The 19,030-nt window shown below is 49.4% G+C and overlaps 1 protein-coding gene across 4 annotated transcripts in view; it reads right to left on the reverse strand.

Moving 5' to 3' along the window:
* Positions 1–19,030, reverse strand: part of SEMA6B (semaphorin 6B) — a 48,292-nt gene that overhangs the window by 5,208 nt on the left and 24,054 nt on the right. For 2 of the 4 annotated variants that reach the window (XM_043968486.1, XM_043968492.1), the window contains exons 2-16: positions 13,432–13,599; positions 11,892–12,053; positions 9,747–9,913; positions 9,406–9,529; positions 9,028–9,088; positions 7,609–7,671; positions 7,371–7,472; positions 6,774–6,864; positions 6,234–6,353; positions 5,618–5,706; positions 4,625–4,842; positions 4,190–4,321; positions 2,451–2,600; positions 618–800; positions 224–364 (exon numbers count right to left, since the gene is read on the reverse strand). In XM_043968486.1, coding sequence (XP_043824421.1) covers positions 224–364; positions 618–800; positions 2,451–2,600; positions 4,190–4,321; positions 4,625–4,842; positions 5,618–5,706; positions 6,234–6,353; positions 6,774–6,864; positions 7,371–7,472; positions 7,609–7,671; positions 9,028–9,088; positions 9,406–9,529; positions 9,747–9,913; positions 11,892–12,053; positions 13,432–13,445 — 1,817 coding nt within the window. In that variant the 5' untranslated portion in view covers positions 13,446–13,599. Of the gene's footprint in view, positions 1–223; positions 365–617; positions 801–2,450; positions 2,601–4,189; positions 4,322–4,624; positions 4,843–5,617; positions 5,707–6,233; positions 6,354–6,773; positions 6,865–7,370; positions 7,473–7,608; positions 7,672–9,027; positions 9,089–9,405; positions 9,530–9,746; positions 9,914–11,753; positions 11,872–11,891; positions 12,054–13,431; positions 13,600–19,030 lie in introns of those variants that run through there. The other 2 variants (XM_043968499.1, XM_043968506.1) reach the window with 2 other exon arrangements.

The following is a 19,030-nucleotide window of genomic DNA, read 5'->3' on the forward strand; positions in this document are numbered from 1 at the left end:
AGGGAAGGGAGAGGAGGAGAGGTGAGACATCCCAGCCTCCTTCCTTAGGCACTGCATCAGGGGCCTGTCTCCCATGCCTCCCCCAAGTTCACATGGCCTCCAGCTTTTCCCCAGGGCTTCCCCAGGGCTCCCAGAGGCCCCCGTTGACTCTGACCTTCAGCCCCAGGGTGAGACAGTGCCTCCCTCAAACTCAAAGAGCCGCCATAGGCTTGAGGAAACTCACTTCATGCAACCTGAGTGCTGCTGACAGCGGGCCACAGGCACACGGACCACGCACCGAGGGAAGGCCACCAGCAGGGCACCAGCTGTGGGGTCAATCTCCAGGCTCAGAAGCCTCCGGCTCTCCTCAGGGCCACGCCCGCACCTGGTAGGGAATAGGATCAGCTGGGCCGTGGGCCAGGCAGGGAGTCAATGGGGAAGGGGGAAGGTTGGCCTGGGTTGAGTCTCTCCTAATAAGCAACCCTCCCTGCCAATCCTGGCAAGCCCCTAAGGAAACTGTGGCTGCCATGGCTCACAGAGTTGGAGGCAAATTCAAGCATACCCCACCCCCACTCCCCAAGTGGGAGGCCTCTCCCAGCAGACCCCTCCTCTCTCTGGCCCCTCCCAGAATGCCCCACCTGTCGGGTCGGTAGGTCTCAAACTCCTCCAGAAAGACGCTCTGCTCAGTGGGCCCCCGGGCGCTGCTACTGGGTCGGATTAGGAACTTCAGCACAGTGCCCGTGTCAGAACCCAGGAACACAACGGTCTGGTTCCCCCAGGGTCCTGCACTGGTGTCCACAGCCACCCGGGTCAGCTGGTGCCTAGTGCCCAGGGAGAGAAAGGAAGGTCAGAGTGTGGGCTGCTCTCTCCCCGGCTTACTTAGAGGCACATACTTTAATGGGCACGCAGGACCAAGGGACCCTGGCACAGGCCCACCCAGCCCATGACATCTACCCAGGACACCCACATATAAATGTGTGCACTGTATGAATGTACACGCCCACACACTCTTTCTTTGCACATACTGGGCAACACAACAGATGGACACAGCAGTGCCCACAGACACACTCAAAATCAAGTTCTCCTCCTGGCTTTTGGAAGCACATTCAGCCAGGCTCCCATACTCCTGAAGTTGGACCCATCTTGGACTCTTCTCTTTCCTCCACCCCCAGCACACACCCAAAGGCTTACCAAGTCCTGCTGATTTTACCTATGGGACCATTCTTGCTTCCACCCACTCCCTGCTATTCTCACCGCTTTTATCCTGATCTTGGCCCTCATTGCCATGCAAAGGAAAGGCCTCCCAGGAGGCTTTCCCACCTTCACACGCCCTCCCCCAATCCAGCAGAGCCACAATCATCTCTGATCTCTGTGGTGGAGCCTCTCTGTCCAAATACCTGCAGTGGTTCCTTAGAGCTTACCAGGTAAAGTTCAAACCTTTCTGCCTGACATTTAAGGCCCCCCCCCCCAATGCCCCTTTCTAGCCTCATCTCATTACTCTCCTCTACTCAAATTGGAAAAGTCTGTCTCTAGACCTGGCCTCGGCTTTCCAGCCTCCTTGCCTTGGTTCCCAATGTTCCCATATGGCTACAATGTCCTCTCTTCCTGTTTTGTCCTGGTGAATTCTTAGCATTGCCAACCCCTCCCCCACCCCTGGCAGTCTCTTTTTCTTTTTTCTTTTCTTTTCTTTCTTTTTTTTTTTTTGGTGGGGCAATGGGGGTTAAGTGACTTGCCCAGGGTCACACAGCTAGTGTCAAGTGTCTGAAGCCGAATTTGAACTCAGGTCCTCCTGAATCCAGGGCCAGTGCCTTATCCACTGTGCCACCTAGTGGCCCCCCTCTTTTTCTTTTTTCAATTAACACTTTCTCCTTCCAATTTCACCTCAATTTGCTCTCCCTTCTTTATTTCTCTCTTGGCTCCTCACGCCTATGGATTTCTTCATCATCCACTCCCCTTGCTTTTCCATTTTCTTTGCTGTGTTGTCTTAGACTATTAGATTATAAGCTCCTTGAGGGCAGGTATGGTCTTTGTTTTTATTTGTGGTTGTATCCCTGGCACTTAGCACAGTGTCTGGGCACAAATGATATTGACTGATGGACTCTATGCTGCAATATTACTACTAAATATTGTGTGTTATGCTCATCTGAGTTTGTGACTTATTTCCCTATTATTACTGACTGTGAATTCCATAAAGGCGAGGACACAGTAGGCATGTCATAAATATTTACTGAATAATACATATATGCTGATATATGCCAATATGCATACATGCCCATACAGCTGTGAGCTGGCACTGTCCCTCCCCACCCCCATACCACCAATAAAGGTAATAGTCAACATTCCACTTGGAAGGACATACATAGTAATACTTTTTTTCCATAGTAATACTTGATGACATGGCTATAAACACAAATCCCCCTTCTTCCTCCCTCTTCCTCTTTTTCTCTACTTCTCAGTGCCCAGGCACTCACCGGGCAAGGGTGCGCACAATCCAGGGGGCGTGACCCAGGGAAGGGACTGCCTCATCCATAAGTGGGTGAGTCTTGACAAAGTTGAGGATCTCGTCAGGGAAGGCACTGGACGCGTTGTAGGGCATTCCAGGGGATGCACAGAGCCCAGGCCTGAGGGAGGAGGCAGAGGGTTAGGGGCTGGCCAGGGTCCAGAGGGCTGCTACACAGCTTCCACTGAGCCCTGGTATGAGTTCTGGGCAGCTGATTGGAGTTAGAGGGCATGGGCTCAAATCTGGGCTTTGCCACCTACTGGCTCCATGGGATCCTGCGGACTTTACTCACCCTTTCTAGGCATTTGTTTGAAACCTGTGGACCCCTTCTCAGAATAATGTGGGGGGTTTTTGTATTGGTTTTTTTTTTGTGGGGGGCAATGAGGGTTAAGTGACTTTCCCAGGGTCACATAGCTAGTAAGTGTCAAGTGTCTGAGGCTGGATTTGAACTCAGGTCCTCCTGAATCCAGGGCTGGTGCTTTATCCACTGCACTACCTGGCTGCCTCCAGAATAATGTTTTTAAATGCATAAAATAAAACATACAAGATTACAAAGGAAACCAATTATATTCAATTACAGTTATCAAAAAAATTATTTTTTTTCCTTTTTTTTTTTTCAGGGCAATGGGGGTTAAGTGACTTGCCAAGGGTCACACGGCTAGTAAGTGTCTGAGGCTGGGTTTGAACTCAGGTCCTCCTGAATCCAAGGCTGGTGCCTTACCCACTGCGCCACCTAGCTGTCCCCCCAAAAATTATTTTTACATTACTGGCCCGCATGTTAAGAACCCCTGGACTAGATGATCTCAAAGGAGCTTCAGCTCTGACCTTCCTATGACTTGGGTTCTAGCCAAGTCTTTGGTCTATTTTCATGGCTGCCTGGCACTAAGGGCAGGGGCAAGGGTCACCTCCCAGTTTCCCAGGCTTCTTTCAAGAACCAGCTGGGATCCCACCTTCCATAGTATGCCTTTTCAGATTCCCCTTCAGTCTAGTGCCTTCCATCTGTTACCTCCAGCTGATCTTTTATATATTTTGTTGTCTGCATATCATGTTTGCATATTATTTTCCCCCTTAGAATATATGCTTCTTGAGGGCAGGGACTGTCTTTTGCATCTTTGTCTTGTGGTAAAAAAAAAATGAAAGTTTTTTAACAGTCAGTTAGGATAACTGAAAGACACCAGTTTTTTGAAGGACAACCCTTTTGGGGAGGAGACCAATGGCATGAGCTACGCACGCCAGTGCGCCTGCTGCGCATGTCAGACTGCCTGCTGTGCACTCGACTTCCGGGGTTCGAGCTTAAAAGGCAAGGAGAGAACGGAAGTGGAGTTTTTCCTGGCTCTGCTGGTCTCCTGACGGCACTGCACAGACGGTCTCTCTCTCTCCAAAGGTGGCCTTTGGTTTTGGTGAGTTTTTATAAGGAATATAGACTAAGCTTAGACTTAAGACAATTTGTATTGTGTTTCTACTTTCCTATCCTTCTAATCAACATCACCTTGTGACTACCATAACAATAAAAGGTCTATCTAGAAAACCAAAAGCTTCTTCCATTTACTAGTCTGGGAGATAAATTAAGGGAAAGGTTAAGTAGGGGAGATTTATGATCTAATATCCAATTTTAAATCTCACAGTTTTTTTGTCTTTGTATCCCCAGAACCTAGCACAATGCAGCTTGCCACGTGGTTTGTAAATGTAACTGACTATTGACTGACTCACCGAGGCTTGGGTACCAGTTCTTCAGGCACTGGGGTCCAGATGGACTCCGGTGACTTCTGTTCCCGAAAGCGGCCTTCAAAGACAGAGGCCACCTGGCCCATGTCGAAGGCGCAGACGGCTGAGCCGGGGATACTGTCGGGGAGAGAGGTATGAGGATGGTGAGGTCACAGCAGAAGCTGGGGGCAAGGCTGGAGGGCACAGGGGAATTAAGGACCTGAGAGTTAAGTGCTTGGGGATCTAGGGACATGGAGAGTTAAAGTTGGGGTAGGAGAGGAGGGCCAACATGCAAATTTGGGGTAAGGGCCAGGGAGGTGTGCCGTGGTGGGGCCTCAGTGAGGGCAGAGAGAGGTCTGGGCAGCCATGTGAAGGGGACACCCCACTGCCAGGCTACAGAGAGGGGCCCAGGCAGTGACATCCCTTGTTCTAATGAATGACCTGTTGCTGGGAGTAGAGAAGAGGGCCAGGATTACAGGGCGGCCTCCCAAGTTGAGGATGCCAGTGGCAGCTTGGAGGACGTTGAAATAGAAGTGGGAGTCTCCGGGCACAGAGCAGTTGAGTCGAGCCTTCAGGAAGGACGTCCACTGCTTCTCCAATACCCGAGGGGAGCCGCCCACATCATTCTTGCACACACGGCCCACACGAGACACCACCACCTGTGGGGTAGCCCTGATGGTCACATGTTCCTTCCACTCCATGAGCCTAGCCTGCCTCAAACTCCCACATGAGAGAAATCAGCCAGAGGGCAGGCTAATATAAAGTACTGCAGACATGAAGTCAGAGCGGGGTTAATGTCCTAGCAATGTCACTAACCCGCTGTATGACCTTGGGCAAGTCACTCCTTTCTCCGAGCCTCAGCTTTCCCATCTGTAAAGTGAAGGGTTATACCTGAGGACCTCTAAGAGCCCTTATAGTTTGTTCTAAGGGTTTGGGGATTTGGGAGTGTTTTTTTCTTTTTCTTTTTTGAGACAATGAGGGTTAAGTGATTTGCCCAGGGTCATACAGCTAGTAAGTGTCAAGTGTCTGAGTCCAGATTTGAACTCAGGTCCTCCTGAATCCAAGGCTGGTGCTTTACCCACTGTGCAACCTAGCTGCCCCCTCTGGTCCTATTTCTGCTACTGATGTGTCACTTTTTCAAGTCACTTCTCTTCTCTGGGACCTCAGTTTCCTTATTTGTAAAATGGGGTGAAAAATCCCTGCCCTGCCTCCCAAGGCTATTGGGAAGGTCCATTGAGATAACAGACACAAAAGGTGTTTGGAAAACATTAGCCCAGCATGAATGCGAAAGGTTCTTCTTCCCCCACAGTTCTTAGTGCTGGGCTGGGCACACTCTACAAAGGTGCTCTGGTAACTATTATGGACTAGACCACTTGGTTCTGGGGGTGGTCATCCCACAATGCCCCTGTTTCTTCTCCCCAGTCAGGCACTCACCTTCTCCAGGTAGTTGAACTCCATGGCAATCTCTCGAAAAAAGAAATACACGTGACTCCCCCACTCCACAGCATGGACAAAATAAGGCTCTGTGGGTCAAGAGATGAGATGAGGGGAAGAGGAGTGGTTAAGGTCTGGCCCTTACCACGAAGTGAGATACTTCCTGGGGTGAGAACTTTTATGACACATGGGAGAACTGGACTAAGCAGCTGAGGGGGGAAAGGGGACTTTTTTTCTTTTGGTGAGGCAATTGGGGTTAAGTGACTTGTCCAGGGTCACACAGCTAGTAAGTGTTAAGCGTCTGAGGCCGGATTTGAACTCAGGTACTCCTGAATCCAGGGCTGGTGCTTTTATCCACTGCGCCATCTAGCTGCCCCGGGAAAGGGGACTTTTAATGATGACAAGGGATATTTTTTGGGAGGACTGGGGGGAGGGTAGGAAGAGGGGGTGGAATTCTAGAAAAAAAGGACTTCAGAGATCATTCTACCAAGACTCTAGCTCCCAGGCCTATCATGTGAAGAGCTGGGCCTTCTCTTTGTCTGTCATCACTACAGACTTATTATGGTGGGGGATGTGGTCCAAGATGCCTTTCCTCTTCCCCTCCCCAGTTTCTCACCTTTGAACCACTTGGAATCATGCTTGACGGTGCGGAGTGTGGGGCTGTCACCCAGACTTCGGTAGATGACAGCATCAATGGCCAGGAAGTCAGTGACTGTCGCTGTGAAAAGCATCCCACCTGGGGATGAGAGAGAGGCAAAGAAGTGGGATTAGGGACATATAGATTCTAAGCACTTACCAAGCTGTGCAATGGGTGAGCCCTTCCCTCCTGGCCCACAGTATGAGCTGTATAAGCCTACAGTGGCCATTCACCCTCTGGGGGCCTTTTTTCCCATCTGTGCAATGGGTGAGCCCTTCCCTCTTGGCTCACTGGGGCTAATACACAGATAGAAGGGATGGGGGAAATGGATTTGGCTTAACTGGCCTTGATGTAAAAACTTCTCCATGAGGGGGGTATACAAGGAAGGTTGGTGTTTGGGCCTAGTTCACCAGAGGACCTAAGGGACCGAAAGGCTGACCAGTGGTCTCACATCGAACCTCAACCCTGGCCCCAGGCTGAGGCTGACACTCACCGGAGTTACAAGCCAGGGACACTCACCAGAGAAGAGGGCAACATTGGCGTGCTTGGGGTCATAGGGGCACCGGGCCATGCCACTGATATTGTCTCCCATAGGCTCTAGGGTATCCATCTGCAGGGACCAAGGGGGTAGCAAGAAGGGAGTGAGTGACCTGAGAGTCTTCTCTGTCCTGCCCCAGCCAAACAAGGTCATTCTACCTGCCCACTCATTTCCAGAGAGGGAAGACATCTTTAAATTTCTTTAAGACCCATAGGGTATCCTGAGAGTGGACATAGCCTTCTGTTCTGAACCCAAAGCCAGGGCCCATAGGCCTGGGCTGGGTAAACAGTACAGCCCAAGGTTGAGGGTGGGGTTAAGGGCAGGAGCAGGGAGAGCTGGGACTTAAACTATAGCTGGCATAGCCCTGAGACAGCCCTGGTCCCATCCGGGACTTGGATAGTGTAACAACTAATGCTTTGCCGAAGACCAGAAAAGAAAATGGTGGTCCACCCTCACCTAATAGCATGACAAGAGGTAGGTAAGAGTAGGACAGTGGCAAGTAGGGATGGGATTCATGCTATGAGTGGCACAGCCCTGGGGTGGGAGTAGGGGTAGCAGCAGGTAGGGCCAGGACTCACACTATAGTTGGCACAAATTGGGTTGAATGCATTGGACCCACACACGAAGAGGGTGTTATCATCTCGAACCAACAGCACCTTCACAAAGTTACGGCACTCGCCCTGAGTAGGAAGAAAAGCACCATGGGGATTGGGGGAAGGCTTAGGGCCACCTGCCAGGGCAATCCCGGGGGAAAGGGCATGAATGTGAAAATGGGCTTCCCTGCCTAGGTCTGGAATGGGGAGAAAATGAGCTTACCTCCTGCTTCCCCTTCATCCGACAGATGTTGATGTCATTTGGATTTGATTGCCAGGTCAGTTTCTGTAGAAATAGAATTAGTGCCATGAAGCTGAGGGGAAGTAGCTAGTGCCCATGGCTAGAATGGATGGGGTTGGGTGGTTTTCAGGTAGGCTTGTGTGTGTATGTGTGTGTGTGTGTGTGTGTGTGTGTGTGTATCTGTGTGTCTGTGTGTCTGTGAGAGAGAGACAGACAGAGACAGACACGGAAAGACAGAGACACAGAGAGAAACAGACAGAGACAGACAGAGAGACAGAGAGAAGGAGGAGGGAGGAGAAGGGAGGGAAGAGAGAGAAGGGGGAGGAAGGGAGGAGAAAGGAGAAAAAGGAAAGGGAAGGGAAGGGAAGAGAAGAGAAAATAAAAGAAGAGAAAGAAAGAGATGAGAAGCAGGTTCTGAGTAGGGCAGGGATACCATTTCTATAGCTGACAATAACAACAATAACAAGTCCCCACATCTCTGGTACTTTTAGATTTACAATGTATTTTCCTCACAACAGGTCTATATGATGGGTACTATGTTATGGGGATGCCATTTTATTAATTAATTAATTAATTAATTATTTTTAGTGAGGCAATTGGGTTTAAGTGACTTGCCCAGAGTCACACAGCTAGTAAGTGTTAAGTGTCTGAGGCCGGATTTGAACTCAGGTACTCCTAAATCCAGGGCCGGAGCTGCCCCAGGGATGCCATTTTAGACATGAGGGAACTGAGACTCAGCAAGGTGAAGTGATTTGCCCAGAGTCGAAAAACTAGTAAGCAGCAGATCCAGGATTTGAACCCAGGTCCCTTCTCACTTCAAATCTGGCACTCAGAGGTCAGGGATGCAGCATGGTGTAGTGCAAAATGTGTGGGATAGGGGCAGCTAGGTGGCGCAGTGGATAGAGCACCAGCCCTGGAGTCAGGAGGACCTGAGTTCAAATCTGGCCTCAGACACTTAACAATTACTAGTTGTGTGACCCTGGGCAAGTCACTTAACCCCCCATTGCCTCACCAAAAAAATAAAAAAAATTTTTTAAATGTGTGGGATTTGGAAGCCTGGGTTTTGGAAGCTCTGCCACTGTGTGATCATGGACAAGTCACCTCACTTCCCTGAGCCTCAGTTCCCTTATCTGTATGCAACAGAGGTGATCAGGTGGCCAAATGGAGCTGGGGGTGGGGGGTGGGGCTGGACTAGATGACCTTGAAAGCTCTAAAATCTCTGATCCAATGATTTTCCCAGAGGTGGCTCTAGAGAGTGTGGGGGAGGGAGCCAGTCCCCCTGGCTGGGATGGCCAGAAGGGGTGTCTCTGAGGCTCGCCAAGTCAGGACTGGTTCTGGGCTGTCTCCCTCCCTGCCTCCCTCAGCCCAACCAGGTGAGGTCCTCCCCCGCCCCCCACTCACCCGATGGTAGCGCAGTTCACTGGCCGTGGGTGGCTCCAGCTCTACTCGGTACAGGTTATCCCTGTGAGGGGGACCTGGGGCTCAGTGAGGGTGGGGGGCATCCAGACAAACCCTCTGGGCAGCCCTTCCCTACCGCCCTGCCCCAAACAAGGCCTCCAACATGCCAGCACACTAGCACCCTCCCACAGATGAATATATATTGTTAACATGCCTTCATGTACCCCAATATGCTGATATTCCCAACAAGCCAACCCAGCCCAGCCCAGTATCATTCAATATGGCAACACACAAACCACATGCTAACGTTTCCCAGATGATAACATGTCAACCCTTCCCTACAATACGCTCATTCACTCAAGCACGCCCACCTGCCCGTACCTGTCTCCAATGAACAGGGTCCTGTTGACCCGAAGCATACGCTGAATGTTGAGCCCTTCGGTGCTAGAGGCTGGAGGGAAGCGGCTCGGACCACTGCCTGTGAACACTGGGTACTGCTTTAAGTCTGTGGGCCATAGGAAAGGGAGGTTAGCTGCTCACTCTAGAGAATGGCTCCTGGGGATGCCCCTCCTTTCCCCTGTTTCAGAACCATGGGGGAAGGAATGCTTCAGGGGCTTGGCAGCACCCTGGCCTGACCCCCCCCTTCTACAATCTCTCCAAGTTCCCCTCCCCCAAAATCACTCAAGTTTACAGGGTCCCTTACTTCAAAGCCCCTAACTCACAATCCCGTGGTGCCACTGCGAGAGGCTGAGGCTCCTCGGGAGAAGGGCCCTGGATAGCTCCCAGCATCAAGGTCAGGATCTGGAACAGGACATGGATCCCGGTCCTCAGCACCGGGAAAGGTGGCAGGCTGGGTGCTGGCATGGTTCTGTGGCCAGGTAGGGTGCTTCTGCGGTAAGGAGGGAGGAGAAGCAGGAAGTTTACTGAGAAAGGATGGGCAGCTAGGTGGCACAGTAGATAGAGCACTGGGTTTGAAATCTGGAAGATTCTTCTTTGTGAGTTCAAATCTGGGCTCAGCCACTTACTAGCTGTGTGACCCTGGGTTTAATCCTATTTGCCTTGGCTTCTCATTTGCAAATGAGCTGGAGAAGGAAATGGCAAATCACCCCAATATCTCTGCCAAGAAAACTCCAAATCGGGTCACCAAGAGTCAGACAGACACGACTGAAATGACTAAATAACAAATTGAAAGGGGACTGGAGCTGAAGTTCCACTGGCTACCACCAGGGGTCGCCTGAGAGCCACTCATCTCTCCCACAATCCCAGCGCACCCAGAAGCCTCTGGCCAGGAGTGCAGCCCCAGGGACAGTGATCAGACAAGGGCCTGTCTGGGGAGAGATTGCTTTCTGCAGTTCCAAATCTGGAGCCCTAACAAGGGAGATTCAATTGAGGCGCTTGCCTCAGGCAGGCAAAACTGAGGGGTGCCAAAAATCTATAAAATATTCATCTACTATCCCAAGCATTCCATGCCATTAGGTGAGAGGGCCACAATTTTATATTCTGGCCTTGGGCAAAAAATTAGCTGGTGACAGTGCTGTCCAAATGGCAGATGTGGCCAGTTCTGCGGCATCAGCAGCCCTCCCCCCCTTCCTCTCCTTCCTCCTCTGACAGACAGCCCTCTCACCAGCTCTGTCTGTCAGCATCTCTCCCTCTATTGGACAGGTCACCTCCAGGGCAGATTGCTATCCTCCAGACCCTGGGGCAGCCTAGAATCCCCAAGTGGCTCAGAGATGAAGCTAAGGAAGAGCTGAGAGGAAGAACTGGGGCATGCACCAGTGCCCTTGTCTTCCCTTTCAGGCAGGACCAAGGTCCAGTCCCAGAGGGCATCAGTAAATGGCAAATGTCTCTACTTCCTTACCCAATTGCCCTGCAGTTAGTCATATGAGGGATTTATTTCTTTTTTAAAGAGCTACCTGAATTTAGCTTTTAGTCAGGATTTCTTACACTTTTTTCCCACCAGCATTTTGGTCATACTATTCTATGTAAAATAAACTAAATAAAGGATCTAGCTTTTATCAATGAATCTCAAAATCACAAAATAGTCAGGGACCTTACAATGGGAAGGGACGTTTGAACACAAAAGGCCAACCAGTTTACCCCATTCATCCTACAGTTAGGGAAACTGAGACCAGAGAGGGTATAGATCCTTGAATTCTTCTATATATTTTGGAAAAGTAAGTGGTTATCATTTGCTAACATTTCTCCAGCACTGTAGTTTACAAAGTCTGTAAGGTAGGTGGTAAAGGTATTAACACCGTCTTTTTAAAGAGAGAGAAACTGAGGCTTAAAGAGGTCACAACACTTTTAAGTAGTCAATCAAGAACTCAAGGGGCAGCTAGATGGCGCAGTGGATAGAGCACCAGCCCTGGAGTCAGGAGTACCTGAGTTCAAATCCGGCCTCAGACACTTAACACCTACTAGCTGTGTGACCCTGGGCAAGTCACTTAACCCCCATTGCCCCGCAAAAAAAACAAAAACAAAAACAAAAAAAAGAACTCAAAAGAAAATCTTTCAGTGCCAATTCCAGGGCTCTTTCTAGGACACTGGTTTTCCTAGTTTGGTGGTACACTGATGAAAGGCCTAGGCTGAAAGGCAAGAGGCCTGTGTCCTTAGCTCAGCCATTGGCCAGTTGATCATTGGCTAGGTGATCTCCCTAAAGCATCTGGTTAATTTCAGTGTGGGCCAGAGGAGGGTTTCAGGGGCTTAAAAACAGACAGGGTTAATGTTACCCAGAGGCCTCAGAGGCAAGTCACAGCAATTGTCCGTCTCTCCCCCCTTCTCATCTTCCATGCTTGTAGGATGGTTTACAATCCTGTAACCATTGCTCTTTGGATTCCATTAACTTGTTGGTCTTGTGTTACTCATACCTGGTCAGAAGGGTAGGAGATGGAGATGAACTGGGCCCTGTCCTGGAGGAGAGATGAAGCATGGACCTGGGTGGCACCTTAAGGAGCTCCTGGTCTGGGGCTGGGACTCGATGAGCTCTAAGGCAATGGGCTTCACGGGGGCCCACGCTCTGCCAATGGAGGCTAGAGAAGAGAAGAAACTTGGGCCTCAGGGGGTGACTTTGCTGGAAAACAGGAAGGGCTCCCAGATGGGGTTAGCAGGAAGTGGCTGTTACTCTAGCATGTGATAGCTTCCTTTTCCTGCCCCTTCACCAAGATTTGTGACTCTAGACCTGGATGCTCCAGCTCTTGATGAAGCATGGGTCCCTGCCCTCCACTTCCCCAGCTTCCTGATTCAACATCCTCCTTCCCATAGGCCCCACCCCCACACCTGCTCAGACACCTGTAGTGACTCCTGTTATCCAAGGGAGTAATCCAGATCCTCCAGAATTTGGCCAAAGCAAATTCCCACTCTGGTCGCTTGTCTCTGACATCAGCCCCTCCTGGCTAGCCAGGTCCCCTCATTGTCTCTCTGACTCCACAGGGCACTTTCATTCCAACCTTGCCACAATCTCCTCCAGCTTGTCCAGACCCTTCCAGAACTCTCCAAGTTCTCTCCATCCTTCAAGATCTAGCTCCAGCCATACTTCCTCAGGAAGCCTTCCAGGCCTTCTCTGTCTCTCTCTGTCTCTATCTCTCTCTCTCCCCTTTCTCTGCCTCTCTGTCTCTCTCCCTCCCTCCCTCTCTCTCTGTTTTGTCTCTCTCTCCTTGTCTCTGTCTCTCACTCTGTGTCTCTCTGTCTCTGTCTGTCTCTCTGTGTCTTTCCCCCTCTCTCTGTCTCTGTTTCATCTCTCTCTCCTTGTCTCTATTTCTCCATAGTTCATCCCCTGATTATAGTGTGTCCTGAATTGTCCCTGGTTGTGAGTCTTGTCTCCTCCCAAACTGGGAGTTTCAAAGGGCAGGGCCAGGGTCACCTCCATGTCTCAGCCTTCTAAGCAGGTGCTTAGTTTAAAACACCCCCTGCTGAATGAGTAGCGCACAAGTCTGACAGGTTAATGGGAACCAAAGTAAACTAAAGTACAGCTGCTACAATATTGCAAGCCTTCCTACAAGTGTGGCAGAGACAGGAAAGGGGGGAGACAGTTGTGGTGACTGCAGTGAATGGCAATATTGTAGCGATTGTGCCCTTCACCATGAACTCGCCTCTGCTTCCCTGTAAACTGAATTCTGGGGGTGTGCCGCATTAACACTCCTGTCTGTCATAAAGGTCTTGACACCCTCCAGCCCATAGTGAATCACACACACACACACACACACACACACACACACACACATGAAAAATGCATACATGACACACACCCAAGACACACATGAGAGAAATACACACGAGACAGTCACCCAGCACACATGCGTGCACACACATGAAATATACACACGAGGCATACTCACCCAACACACATGTGACATATACATGGGATACACTCATGCACACACACGCACATGTACTTTTTGTCTGCTTTACCCAGAGCTGGACATCAGTGTGTAACAGGGAATGATGAAGGCCTTCTTCTTCACTCTAGGTCATCTCCTGCTTGCGCTGACAGCCTGAATTCCCTTCGAGGGAGCTTCATTTCTTCCTTTGTCAGACAGGCCTTTATGGGAGTTGGTTATGAAATACTTCCAAGAACCTCTGTGTGAAAGCAAGGGGAGGGAAACACAAGAAGAGAGCCTCGTTTACTGAAGAGAAACCTTGGCAGGGAGTAAGAAAACCTGGCTTGAAGATCCATCTCTGCCCCTCACTCGTTTTAGTGACTACCAACAAGTCATTTCCCTGCCTAGGCCTTAATTCCCTAACTAGTAAAATGAAGGGGTTGGGCTAATCATTAGATGATCTTTAAGGTCTCTTCTAGCTCAGATATTCTGTGTTCTAATCTCATAGCTAACAATGGCATTAGAGATGTTTAATGCAGAGATTTCATTGACAATGAGGCCTTTCTAATTTCAAAAGACTCATGATGGAAAACACTCTCCAAATCCAGAAAAAGAACCATGGAGTCTGAATGCAGATCAAAGTATATACTATTTTCACTTTATCTGTTGTTGCTATTTTTTTCTTTCTTGTGGTTTTTCCCCTTTGTTCTGAGTCTTCTTTTTACAACACGACTAATATGGAAATATATATATATATATATATACACATGACTATACATATATAACATATCTGATTGCTTGCTGTCTTGGGGAAGGCGGGGGAAAAGAGGGAGAGAGAAAAATTTGGAACTCAAAATCTTACAAAAATGAATGTAGAAAACAATCTGTAAATGTAATTGGAAAATAAAATAAAATACTACCAAGAAAAAAAAAGACATTTAAAAAAATACCAATGAGGCCTTTCCTTCCAGACCTCAGAGCTGTCCTTTCTTACTGGTTCCTTCACTGACATAGCCAAATGTTCCAGTTCCCTTTCCTTAGAAATCCTTTTCTTGGGGCAGCTAGGTGGCAAAGTAGATAAAACACCAGCCCTGGATTCAGAAGGACCTGAGTTCAAATCTGGTCTCAGACACTTGACACTTACTAGCTGTGTGACCCTGGGCAAGTCACTTAACCCCCACTGCCCTGCCCTCCCCCCAAATCCTTTTCTTACTAATATGGAAATGTTTTACATGACTGCACATGTGTAACCTATATCTGATTGTTTACTGTCTCAGGGAAAGCAGAGAGAAGGGAAGGAAGGATAGGATTTGGCACTCAAACCTTTTTTTAAAATGTCAAAAATTGGTTTAACATGTAATTGGGGAAAATAAAATATTATGTATTATTAAAAATAATAATTAAAAAAACCAATCCAAACCAACCATTAAGAAAATCCTCCTCTTAACCCTTCCCTCTGTTGAATCTATTAGTCTATAACTCTCCTCCTTATTCACTACAAAACTCACGGGATTGAGAGTCCAGAAAAACTAAGTTCAAACTCCACCACTGCCACTCCCTACCTGTGTGACTTTGGGCAAGTCATTTCCTTTCTCTGGGCCTCAGCTGTCTCTGTCAGATGGACCAAATGATCTTAGAAGTCCCTTTCTTGCTCTCTGATTCTGATTACTCTAGAAAGAGTCCCCTGCATCTGTTGCCTGAACTTGCTTCTCGAACCCCTTGTATTCTGCCATTCTCCTGAAATTACTTTCCCAAAGGTTACCAATGCCTTTCACTCGGGAGGCAGCAAGGTGGTGCCTATAGAGCGGTAGGATCACAGTCAGGAAAACCTATGTTCAGATACTTATTTGTTGTGTGACCCTGGATAAGCTCTTCCAGTCTCAGTTTGCTCATTTGTGAAATGGGGATGATAATAATGGTGCCTATGTCACAGGTTCTTGTGAGGGTCAAATGAGATATGTAAAGCATTCTGCATATCTAGCTATTATTGGGATTATTGCCAAATTCTCTAACTTCTCAGCTCACACTCTCCACTGACCCTCTCCAAATGCTCTTTCTTCCTTGGGCCTCCACAACACTGTCTTCCTACCTGTCTGGCTGCTCCTTGGCCTCCTCTGTTAGGTCATTGCCTTCCTCCCACCCTCTAAGTGTGGGTGTGCCTCTCGGCTCTGGCCTCTGGCCTCACCTATTCTCTCTTTACAATCTTGTCTCCTCCCCTGGATTCAATTCTCCCCTCTTTGAAGATGGCTCCTAAGTGCCCATCTCCAGCCCCAATTTTGCCCCAGCTCCAAATCTCTAGATGCCTGCTGGACCTCCCGACTTGAATGTCTGTCCCAATGGCACCTCGATGTCCCAAACCTGAACTCCTCATACTAACACGCCACTCCTGCCAGCTCCCCAATTCCTGTTGATGGTACCACCGTCCCTCCTCATCACCCAGACTCAAAACTTCTGACCCTTCCTTTCCTCTCCCTTTCCTCACACCTGATCAACTGATTTCACTGCTCTCACAACATTTCTATTATCTGTCCCCTTCCCTGCACTCACACCACCACAAACTGAGTTCTGTCTCCCATCACCTCTCACCTGGACTACTGTAATAGCATTCTGATTGGCCTCCCTGTTTCCCATCTCTCCCTTCTCCAATCTATCCTCCACACAGCTGTCAAAATAGTTCTCAGGGGGGCGGCTAGGTGGTGCAGTGGATAGAGCACCGGCCCTGGATTCAGGAGGACCTGAGTTCCAATTCAGCCTCAGACACTTGACACTTACTAGCTATGTGACCCTGGGCAAGTCACTTGACCCTCACTGTCCCACCAAAGAAAGAAAGAAAGAAAGAAAGAAAAAGAAAAAAACAGTTCTCAGGCCTGGTGACGTCAGTCCCTTGATCAAAGACCATTGAAGGCTCTCTACCTGATGGTTCCAAACTACCATCCCAGGCCCTTTTCCCATGATTCCCCTTCAAGCTGTCACAGAATCACAGGACTGGAAGGGACCTTACTGGCCATCCAGTTCAATCTACACACGCAGGGGATCCCACCATCACATACCCTGAACAATATTGTTCTATGAATTCGATGTGCCATTGCATCAAGTCAGAGAGTTCAAGGTAGAAGGGACTAAAGAGATCGATTATCTAGCTCAATGCCTTCATTTTTCCGAGGGGGGGGGGACACAGACTGGAGCCCAGGGCGGGGAAGCAGTTATTACTAGGATGGCACCATGGAAAAGCTGCAGAGGCAGGGTTCGAACTCAGATCTTCTGACTCCAAATTCAGTGCTCTCTTCACTCTATCATCCCATCGCTCCCAATGGGCTGCTGCATCTCCTGCTTCTGGGCACTGATTTACACAGGCTAACCCAAAGCCTGCAACCCGTGTCCTCATCTCCACCTGAATTTATTTATTTATTTATTTATTTATTTTGCAGGGCCACAGCTAGTAAGTGTCACACAGCTAGTAAGTGTCAAGTGTCTGAGGTTGGATTTGACCTCAGGTGCTCCTGAATCCAGGGCCGGTGCTCTATCCACTGCACCACCTGGCTGCCCCCTATTTTACACATTTTAAGAAGAGGTCAGGTTTCGCCAGACTGCCAAAGGGCTCCATGACACAAAACAGTTAAGAGCCCCCACTCTGGGGTCTTTCAGGGCTGACACCACCAGAAGATCATCCCCTCTGCTTGTCACAATGGTAGGGATGGAGCAGGGCAGGTCTACCCCAGGAACAGCGACTCCTAGGGGGCTGAGCTAGAACCAGGATGGACTGGCTGTTTGTTTACACCAGCCCAAACTCAGCACAGACAGGATTCCTCCCTTGTTGGCAAGAATTCTCCTTTAAGGCATATAGAACATGTCTTTCACACATGTGTTAGTAGTGGCAATGGTAATGTTATTATTCCCACTTTACAGATGAAGAAACTGAAGCCAGAGAGGAAAAGTCAGTCTCTCAGTCTTTCTCTGTGTCTGTCTGTCTGTCTTTCTCTCTGTTCCAAGTATCAGAATAGGGACTAAAGTCCAGGCTGACTCCAAGACCACTGATGTCTGAACAGTGCTCCTTATGAGTCTCCTCTTTACCCTATGGTGGGGCATGATGGGGAGGGGGCTGTGCCATGTGCTTCAGAGGGTCAGGAACAACCTTATTTAACTATGGAGAACATACCGTCCAGCCTACTACAGTGGTGCCCTTTCCCCAGACCTGGGTCCTGCAGGAGGCTCCACTCACTGGCCTTTGAGCTCAGAGTTGGATCAGCCATGAAACAGGGGTGTGTGGGGGGTGTGTGGGGGTTTGGAGACAGGTGTCCTTTTACTTTAGGGTCCGCTCCCAATATATGGTAAGGAAGGTCACTTCCTTGAGGGAAGGTTCTGGGATGCTCACAGCTCCTGACCCTTGACCCCACCCAGCTCTCATGTAATAATTAGCTGTCTTAGCACCTCCCCCAGAATTAGATTCCTCACTGGGCATGGGTTGGAGGAGACTTGCCATACTCCCCCTCACAAGGCTCAAGGGAGGCCCCTACCCCCTCACAGACCATCTGCTTTCCTTGCTGAAACCTGAGGCTGATCCGAGGCATCTCATTGCAGCTGCCCGGCGCCCGCTCGGCTCCGGAAACCCAGGCCTCACCACCTGCCAGGCCGGAGATGGGTCTGGGCACCTGGCAGTCACTGAGGCCTAGACCACTTGGTGGGTGGGGGTCAAAGGGAGGGAGTGAGGAAGGGAGATTTGGTATGTATCTGCATATATATAATGTTTGATCATGAAAAGTGATTATCTATATCTGTATCTATATATCTATATATATGCATTTACATGCATCCATCCATCCATCTAGCTAGCTATCATTTATCTGTTGTCTATCCATCCATCCATCCGTCTATGTCTTTATAGAGAAGATCTGAGATTTAGAAGTAGAAGGGTCCTTAGAGATCACCTAATCTAATCCTCTCCCTTTACAGATGAGGAAACTGAGGCTCAGAGATATGTAATAATGGAGCTGAGGCTTCACAGGTAAAAACCAGTAGGACCAGGATCCAAACTCAGTTCCTCTCATTTCCAAATCCGATGCTTTGGGTGCTACAGACTGTGTGTCTGTATAGCCTCTGTTCATCTGAGGGCACAGGGCCCTCTGCCAGGGGAGTGGGTCTTGAGGAGGTGAAGGCCAGAGGATTTCTGGGAAAAGGCCCAGCCCCAGCTTAGCTGACCTCCCTGGGCTACAGCCCTGATGCATGTCTCCCTCACTCGGGGCCTCAATCCATCCCAGATCCTGCCCACATCAGCCAGCAGTGGTTCATGCCAGATATCAATTACCTGCCGCAGTGTTTCCTGGGGACACTAATTAACTATGGGTGCTTGATGAGGCCTCCTGGCTCATCCATTACTCACTGAAGGCTCCCTGCCTTTCTCCAAGTGCCAGGTGGCTTGACCCCCAAAGGTCCCAGAGCAAGGGGGTCGGGGTTTCAAGCCAGTCCCGGCCTGTCAGTCACTCTCCCCATATCCTATCTTGTCACCTTTTCCCAAAGCACAACCAGCCTCCCAGGAGCAACACCCTCGGCCCAGCTGCTGCACAGATTCATACAGCAGGAAAAGTCCTTAGAAATCATCTGCTTCCCAGCCAAACAGACCTACTTCTCGATCCATTACATTACCTCCCACCTCTGAATCTTTGCACAGACTGTCCCTCATGCTTGGTACAGTG

This window comes from Dromiciops gliroides, chromosome 1 (assembly GCF_019393635.1).
Source record: "Dromiciops gliroides isolate mDroGli1 chromosome 1, mDroGli1.pri, whole genome shotgun sequence".
Classification (NCBI taxonomy): Eukaryota; Metazoa; Chordata; class Mammalia; order Microbiotheria; family Microbiotheriidae; genus Dromiciops; species Dromiciops gliroides.